General features: G+C 32.1%; 1 protein-coding gene across 1 annotated transcript; it reads right to left on the reverse strand.

Annotated features, from left to right (window-relative positions):
- Nucleotides 1-4,374, reverse strand: LOC138139064 (cytochrome P450 4C1-like). The gene is made up of 8 exons (XM_069059228.1): nucleotides 4,104-4,374; nucleotides 3,853-4,044; nucleotides 1,523-1,708; nucleotides 1,399-1,465; nucleotides 1,220-1,346; nucleotides 772-1,162; nucleotides 542-721; nucleotides 1-488 (listed from the first exon to the last, which is right to left on the reverse strand). Exons 1-8 carry the CDS (start codon nucleotides 4,297-4,299, stop codon nucleotides 322-324), a joined length of 1,506 nt encoding a protein of 501 aa, XP_068915329.1. The 5' UTR covers nucleotides 4,300-4,374; the 3' UTR covers nucleotides 1-321.
- Nucleotides 4,375-9,678: the final 5,304 nt, after the last annotated feature.

Raw genomic sequence — 9,678 nt, forward strand, 5'->3', positions numbered from 1 at the left:
TCAAATTGGAGAGGTTTATTAGTGTAAAATTGGATAAACAGGATAAACTTGCGATGTTAACGCGCTTGCGGCTTCGCCGCTCGCGCTGTTAAACGCATGGCTCGTTAAACATTCATTTAGCCCGCTTGTATAATAAATAACTATTTTTAAACTTATACTAAATACAGATATCGTCTAAATTCGTCCAAAATCTCAAAGCCTTCTTTCATCTAAATAATTGCTGATGGCATGGTAGGTATAAGTTTAATAAATTAAAAAAAATACAATCGATAATATGACTTTTAACTTAAAAATATTGTTAATAAAAATATTTTCAAATTATTATTTTCTAGGTTTAAGAGTTACTCCGTAGCCATCCTTACTAGCAAGTACTATATTGATACGAAGTTTAATACTTTCAACAGATTTGTGTTGAGTTGAAATAATTCGGAAATTTCTTATTATATTTGATAGAGAAACTTTCATTGACATCATGGCAAATGACAGCCCTGAAAAGACAAAAAATTTAAAATATGAAAAAATTTCATAAAAAATGTTTTACCAATGCAATTTCTCGGGGGAATGCTGAAGGGCATAAACGAATAACGAGGTCTTTTTTCAATTTCCTCTGGTAGAAATCTGTCAGGATCAAATTTTAGTGGATCTGGCCAATGTATGGGATTCCTATGTATAAAATTTATAGGAATGAATAATTCGCTACCTTGGGGGATCACAATGTCACCTACAACATATTCATTACACTGCAGCAGTTAAAAGCGTTAAGAAACTTACGTATTTTAATATCGTCCTGAACCTGTCTGAGTATAACAGGTGTTATTGGAAATAATCTCATGGTTTCTTTGATAACACGTTCCAAATAGTCCATTCGAGTTAAATCATCTAACGTAGGATCTCTGTCGGTATTTCCAAAGATGTCGCACATCTCTTTGTAAAGTTTTTCTTGAATACCTTGGTGCAAGGCTAACATGATAGTGGCAAAACTTAATGTGATAGCTGTTGTGTCGCTGCCTGTTGCAACCATCGTTTGTATTTCTTCCATCATTTCCTTGTTGGTCCATTTACCCTCTTCTTCAGTAAGTTTTATTAAATTACTTAAATAATTCTTATTATTGCTACTATCGGCGACTTCATCCTTATTAGAATTTTTTTTTCTTTCAACAATCTAAAACTTACTCATTTAACAATAAATTATTAGAACGTTATTTGTACTCGTATTTGCCTTTCTGGCGTAATCATGACCCATTGCACAAAGCTGCTCTATTCTTTTCTGATATCCCAACAACTTCCACACAAGATTAATTTGTAATATAGGATTAACGATACGTTTCCCTATATAAAACCCCCCTCTAAAACGATTAAATTAAAACTCTGTGGGAAATTATGGTTTATTTAATTTACTCAGCCATCCACGACAAACATTCGTTTTGGTGATTGAAATCGGTCGAATCTACCCCCATACATGTGTCTGCAATAATAACATTTTAGAACAAAATTTTTTTGCGATTGTAAAATGTTAACTAACCACAAATAATTTTAAATGTGGATTCGCCATATCGTGTAAAGATGTTTGTTTCACAATTCATGTAGTTCTTTTTCAGGTTAACGACTAATTCATTTGAACGTCTCACAAAAATGTCAAAATACGAATTCAAAATGGTTTGATTAAATGTTTGATTAATACTTTTTCTGTGGGTTCTCCATGTTGAAACTGAAACAGAATTAACATTTTTACGAACATATTAAAATACAATGGAGCATTTTCCATAGCGTCAATGTCATTTCAAAATTTGGTTAGATTATCACAAATTAAAAAAAATTCCTGTCAACGAAGTGTCAAAAAATGAGAAATAAATGCCAATTAATGTCACACAACATGATGAGAGGTTATAATATTTACGACCGTTTTACAATGGACCATTTTCCATTGCGTCAAAGAATGACATTGACGACCAAAATTTATTAATTTATTGCTCGCGACTGTACGGTCGATGGACAAATAAAACTGGGACACTATGTACTCATATATCATCTTATTGAATTGTCAACATATTTGTCAGTGTCAGTGTCGGATAATATCTCGGTTATTTGCCCGGATTTTTATGAAATTTAAAATACAGATATTTTAGACGGGGTGAAGGTTCAACTAATGATAATAAAATTACCTCAAGTTAAAAAATGTAATTTAAGACATGTTTCCTTTATTGAAAATTAGCGCAATTATTATTAAACATTAAAAAATAGTTGTCTACACAAACAATTAACTAAATCACTCGTCTGATTCAACGAAAAGATAAGATTTAATGAAATGATTTCATTGAAAATATTTTTTTGTTAATTTGCTTATTTTTTATTATTTAGTTGTTATCTATTAGTTATTGCATGTGATTTTTGAATAAAAATTCAAATAAAACAATTGTTTGATAAAAAAAAAGAATATTTTACTGAAAAATTCGAAATTACGCCAAAACGACTGGGAATAGGCATACACAATGTTAATAAAAGTAGGCTTAGAACTAAATTTTACATTTATATCTAGTGTCATAAATGGTGGTTGCTATTTAAAAAAATGAAGTTTTTGACATTTTTTTATTAGCAATTTTGAAAAATTTCAGTAGGCGTATGAAACATTAAAAAAAATCACCACTAATGGCGGAATAGATCGGCCAGGTCTTTAGGAATTCAACTAAAAAAAATTTATTATTTATTTCAGATGGTTCAAGAGTTATAAATTTGTTAAACTCAAAATTTAACGTAGAATGTGAAGTCAAAATGAGGCCTTTCCATTAACAAAAATAAAGATGGCGTCGATTTCCGGTATTTCCGGAAGTGCCACCATTTTGAAAATATTTTATTTGAACTTGGAGTAGTCGATTATAGTCAACTACCAATTTTCATATTAATATGATTTGGGGAAATCAGAAACTTTCTAATGAACCGGCTACGTGAATCAGCCTGTATAACACAGACAAATAATACAGGGCAAGTCACATAAGGTTTATTTCTGAATTTATTTTGTACGCAACCAAGAATACTAATTACGCTGACCACTTGATACCATTTATAATGTGATTTTATTTAGTAATCCACGTAGGTATGTAATTTGGCTAAAAATGTCAAAATGACAGTTGATGAATTTAATTTTTGACTTCATTAATCAGAACAGGAAAACGTCATTGTGACATTTTTAGCCAAATTACATACCTACGTTGATTACTAAATTAAATCACATTATAAATGGTATCAAGTAGTCAGCGTCATTAGTATTCTTGGTTGCGTACAAAATAAATTCGGAAATAACCGTTATGTGACTTGCCCTGTACAAAAATTAATAAATATTTAGAACTCTCCGTTGCTATGAGAAATCATTGCTGTTTAGAAAAAATTTCGATTTTACCATTTATAATTTCAGCAACAGGAATAGTACCGCAATCTTTTTTGAAAAATTTAAAAATTTTGGACTTAGAGAACACATTGGTGGTTGAAATTCAAAAAGGTATATTATTATACTCATGTCATATCGTGAGGAAATTCCTTAACATTGACACAGAACATAAAACACAAAAAAGTCAAAATGTGGAGGCGAGACGCCGGTAATTATGTTGATAAGCATTGCACTATTACTTGATAGTATTATCCGTAATAGTGTATGTACTCCGGCAAAATTGCCGTGCCGCTGGGTGGAGGTGGGATACGAAAATTATACACGACGGTAAAATTTAATTATCTTCTCGAGCGTAATTATTAATTAGCGTCTCGACTAAAAAAAAGCTCTCGAAGATTTTAATACAATTTACTCATTTTCAAATTCTATTACTGTAGGTATTAAATTTATGTTACTAATAAATTACATACTTGGTGCAGTTAGTATTCCATTACCAAATAGCGGCTCCATTAAACTGTACAACGACCCTTTGGCAAGACATTGCTTCAGAACATTTTCTAGAACATCTGAATCGGTAACTATAATGAATAAATAGGGACCCATCCAGACTTTTCCAATTGGTCCATATTTCTCCGCCACTTCCATTGATTTAAGAAACCATTCTTACAAGAAAAGTTATTTAAGTAAGTATATATTTTCAAATACTCTCACATTGGTTTACCATCTGGACCTCTGACGATAAGATGAATGCTTCCCAAAAATGGTAAAGCAAAAGGTCCCTTCAACTTTGCAGCATAATAGTACAATTTCCTTCTTTTCCAACAATAATTAATAATAAACAACACTAACACCACTGATGATAAATGAAACAGAACACTACTGACATTAGAATTATTTTCCTTCATGACGATATTCATTAAAGTTCAGAATCTCTTTGACGTTTGATGTCACTATGAAACGAAATATTTTTTGTGAAGTGTCCACCGATTTATATATTCGTAAGAAGAACAACAAACAAGTATTTTGTTAGAGGCCAACAGCTTCCTTGATTCGGATAGTTTGTCGGTGTCAACATACCACGGAAATGGTAATAATTAATATACATGATGGGCCAAGGAAAAGTATCCACGTAGATTATGTTGAAAACTATAATAGACTTCGGGTAAAATTTTCGAAACAGGTTAATTTTGATATTAAAGGGACACATAGTAGTGACTCAGCGGCCCAACGTCATCTCCCGGTCAAGCTTATCACCTTCTTGCAGGATGAAAGCATTTTCAATTCTCTTGATAGGGATGACAACATTTTTGAGTTTTACCCGTTATCACTGGAGAAAGTACACTGTGAAGTGTAGTCATGTGATGTATCATTTTAAAGCAATTTCAATTCTCTTTAAAATAGTATCATAATTTTATTGCTATTTATGTAGCATCAGTAAATAGAACACTGATGATTGAAATGCAAATGGTCTTCATCTTTTCCTAAGCGAGCTGGACGAGGAACAGTAAATAAATTGTGGTGTTGTTTTATTTATAGACAATTTAAATTGCCTGAAATAGTTGTATGAGTTCACAATTGTTCCCTGGGCTATTTTCTAATAATACTGACAAAAACCCAAAATGTTTCATATTGTTGTAAAGAGAGTTAAAGTCGCTTTAAATTATATGTCATTCAATCCCTGTTCTCCATAATACCGGGTGTATTTTAATAATTGGGAGAAATTTAGTGAGTTTGCACTCTGGAATAATTGGTACTGCTAGTCATTTGTCAAAGAGTTGTCTGTTGATTCGCTTTCGAAACGAACAAAAATAATTTCAGTCGTTAAAAGTCACCCGATAGTTCGCGAGACAGTGGTCACCTTGCCAAAAAGATGAAGTTGCACTGCTGAATTCATCGCCGACACGTGTGCCTGGGGATATCAAAATTTACCTATTTCAGCGTTTGTCATGTAAATCGTCACGTTAAAAAAAAGGGGGACAAATGGCAATTCAATTTTGCAAATTCCAATAAGTTTTATTTAGAAAAGTTATTGTAATTGATGAGTAAGTGCTATTACCAGTTAAAATAAATGCACTTATTTTTGTTACACCCTGTATTTGTTCTACTAGTCCTCCAACTAGTAAATACAATTATGCTAAATACGAAATAATTTTACAACAACGAATAAAAAAATGGGAATCGTTCTTGAAGACTACTTTTTATAACGCGCTGGTTAAACCCATATTGATGTTTGGATCAAATATTTGGAGGCCGTTTTTTTGATATTTATATTAATAGAATAGAAAGAGTGCAACATAGATTTCTCCAATAAGTAGCTATAAAATTAAATTCAAGGATCACGCACGATTATTTTCAAATCGCGAAAACATTGCATCTTAGTTCAGTGGAGTCACACAGAATTTATGCGGACGTTTTTTGCATGGGATATTAAATGATCTGGTCGACTGTCCTGAATTAGGCAGTAAAATTAGCCTTTACGAAAATTGTACAAGTTCAAGATCAAGAGGTCCATTTGTTATTCCATTCAATAGAACATCCCAAGGAGTAAATTCGCCAGTGTCCAGGTTATCAAAATTAGGGAACTCCTGGACTTTAGAAAATTTAATGCTCCCACAATCACAGTTTAAAGTCCTAGCGAGGAACATGTACCTCAATGACTTTAAGTAAGTGTAAACTGTTATTGTTAGTTAAAATGAAATTATTCGAAGTTTGTAATTTAAGTTTTTATTTTAAGCGGAAAGTGGATACGGCTATCATGTTAATTTATTATATTAAGGCCCGGTTTATTCACCTTCAAGTAACTTTATTTGAACGGTAATTACCGGTTATCTACCAATAGCAGATTCTAAATCATAGCAACTACGGGCCAGATAAATTTACTTGAAGGTGAATAAACCGGGCCTTAAGCTGTAGTTAGCATAATAAATAAATAAATAAAAAAAAGAGTGTGTGCTACAAAAGTGAAAACTTCTATGATGCTCGTTACTGAGTTTAAGTAATAATAATATGTACCTTATTCTATAAAAAATATATCATTATGGACGATAGTACTTGGAGGAATAAGGAGCAACGCATAAATAATTAATATTATGTAAATCCTCTGCTGTTTTTAAATAAACATGAAAAATCTGTATTTTTCAACAGAAACTGCAAATACGTCCTCTTTTAGACGTACACTCTGACAAAATTTGTGAGGTAAGGTTTGGATGTTTAAGTTTTATTTTCTTGACGATGGTTTATTATATTGAACAGAACACAAGTTTTCATAGCAATACTCTGTATTGTGATAATAATTTGTCCATTTTCCTCTTCACATTTTGCTACACAAATTTTTCCAATAGATGAATTATTGTTGAAGCCATATAATTGAGAATTACGTATTAAATCCTACATTCATCTGTAAACTTACAATATTTGTCCTGTCTTTATCGTTTATACATATTATATAAAACTATACGAATGATGATGAGCCTGACGGAATAATAAATTCAACCCACAATACTTTTTCAAAAAAGCCGGACATTTTAATTTCAGTAGCCAGCTTTTTTCGGAAATATAGTGTGAGTTTCATTTTAAATTACGTCAGGCTCATTATCACTCGTGAAATATCCTCTATATATACAGGGCGTTTTCGAAGTTGAGGGGTTCCTTGTAACACGAGATACTATACATTATTCTTAAGAATTTTAGCCTAAATCTTCTTAGTAAAATGTTTGTATTAAGGGAGATAATTGATTGTATATTTTTATTGTTTTCTAAAATTTTGAGTCCGGTCCTGTCTATTTCTCCGCTGTCCTAGATTAATAACTGACGTGGCCCAGGATGGTGTCTTTCTGGAAATCACTCTGCGTACTCTCTGAACGCCGCAGCTGCATTCTGATAACGTGATAACATTGCCCATGCATTAGCAACATATCTGTGAGCTCATTATTTTCGTAATGATAAAGCCATTCCGACTAATTAGATGACAACTCTGACAGTATTTTTGATTAACGTCCATGCTCATTTGATTTTTTTTTGTCAATTCTCATTTCTAACAAATCAGCGCAAATTTGAGCAGGACCGGTTTCAAATATTTCAAAAAAATTAACTTATTGTATCTTCATTGCCGTACACATTTTACTAAGGTGACTTTGGCTAAAACTCTTTAGAACAACGCATACTATCACAGGTTAAAAGGAACACCTCAACTTCGAAAACACCCTGTATACAGTTACTCTTGCATCTGTGCACTGAGGTCAGTCAGGTCACAACACAACGTACAATGAAAATTTAAAATTGACAAGTGACGCACAATTGATTGTATTTCGCTCTCTCCGCTAAACTCGACTCCCGAGATTTTAGCTTGCCACGAACGTGACGCTGCCAGCTGCGAACGTGATGCATGAAACTAATTCACTGCCCAGTAATTAAATGTATGTGGTGCGCCTAAAGAAGTTCACTTCAATAATTTTCCTTCATTTTGACGAACGCGACGTCATCAATTGCGATGTCATTATAGACATTTTACGAAAGTTTATAGGTTGGGCTTGATGCATATCAGTTTAAATTAGAAAATATGCCAAGAATAGGAAGTGTGCAGTGGAAAAATTTGACCGTATTTTTTGCAATTTTACGTACTTCAGGGAGCCTACATGCAAGATTACCTTGATTATCTGCCATATTCGTATTTTGTGACATAATTTTGATAAAACAAAAGGCGACTAGATCAAATTTTTACTTTTAAAATTAAGACATTACCAACCACCACAAAAATCCCTAAAACGACTAAAGTAAAAATGTGTGTTTAAAAACGGCATAAAAAGGGCAAAAAAAAATCGTTTCATAAGACCTTGAAGGAAACTTGTTTTTTAATACACTATTATGAAGGAATTCAATGAACCAGTCTCAATCTTTATTGGTATTATTTCACTAAATTTATACAGGGTGACTGATGAAAAACCTTTGATGTTGTATCTTGCTTATTTTTTATCCAATTTGAATAAGTGACACATCAAATGAAATAATTTTGAAAACACTTTATTAACAACTAATTAAAAAAAAATCTTCCGTCCAGTTTTTGACAGATGAACATCAGCTTCTTTTTTTCAAATAGCACTGTACATTTTTTTTTATTCAGTATTGTAGAGATTTGTGTTCTGAATATAAAAATGCAAAGAAATATACCCATTCATTAAACAAAAGTCAAGAAATTAAAGAGTAAATGTACAAAATTTAAAAATCAGGTGACCAAAATAAACAAGAGAGAAGTTTGTTCTAAATGCTCGAAATGACTAAGTGAGCTCTGAGTATTCATTTGTCAAAACGGTTTGATGATAACAATATTTTAATGTTGCTGTGGAAGAAAATTTCCAAAGACGATTTAGTGTTAACCTGTGGTGTGGCATTTTTGGAGATAGAATGGACTAGTGGGTCCCTTTTTTGATAGCAGTCTCGATCAAACAAAATATCATATTATTTATTATCAAACGAAATAAGCAACTTTCTGGGTGAGATACCATTAGCAGTGTTGAATAGAGTCGTGTTTCATCAGGACGGCGCCATACCACATAATGCACGCATAAATTTTGTATTTTTAAATCATTTAAATTATGTTGGTGAACGATGAATGGGTGCTCATGGAACTATTCGATGGTCCGCTAGATCCCCAGATTTGAATCCATTGGATTTCTTTATATTCATTCGAAACTTTCGAGACGATGTTTATTTGACCTCACCAGGTACCCAAAGAGCTAAAAAAAGGGTAGTGCGAGTATGTCAGGAAAAATCCCGAAATTTTTTACTGAATGCCAAAGTGGGCATTTCCGGAAGGTATCGACAGTGTCTGCAACAGCATTGAGGAAATTTTGAGCAACCAGAATAGATTTTGTATTGTTTACAAATTTGATTACTTGATTTTGATTTTCAATTTTTTTCAGTTAAAATACATTTTTTGTTTTTTCTTTTAACGTACGAATATTCAGAAGAAGATTCTTTATAAGAACGAATAAAAAAATATATAGAGTGTGATTTGAAAAAAAAAAAGTTGGCTATCGTCTGTCAAAAAATAGATGTCGAAAAAAATATCGAATAAGATAATAATGAAGTGTTTTTTGAACTATTTCATTTGATGTGTCATTTATTCAAATCGCATAAAAAATAAGTAAGATACAGCGTCAAAGGTTTTTCGTCAGTCACCCTGTATTATTTGCATCAGCAGAGAACAAAGGCTTAAAGTTTGTTTTAACCGTTTTTTCAATTTCCTCTCTTATCTCTCTAATCATGGTTGTTTTCATTCCTCATCCATTTCCTTGCTT

The sequence above is a fragment of the Tenebrio molitor genome, chromosome 9, assembly GCF_963966145.1.
Source record: "Tenebrio molitor chromosome 9, icTenMoli1.1, whole genome shotgun sequence".
Taxonomy (NCBI): Eukaryota; Metazoa; Arthropoda; class Insecta; order Coleoptera; family Tenebrionidae; genus Tenebrio; species Tenebrio molitor.

Coding starts and splice junctions, on each gene's coding strand:
- LOC138139064 (XM_069059228.1), bottom strand. CDS start 4,299: ATGAATATCGTCATGAAGGAAAATAATTCTAATGTCAGTAGTGTTCTG. Junction 4,045..4,103: donor TATCGTCAGAGGTCCAGATG/GTAAACCAATGT, acceptor TTTTCTTGTAAG/AATGGTTTCTTAAATCAATG. Junction 1,347..1,398: donor TGTTTGTCGTGGATGGCTGA/GTAAATTAAATA, acceptor TAATCGTTTTAG/AGGGGGGTTTTATATAGGGA.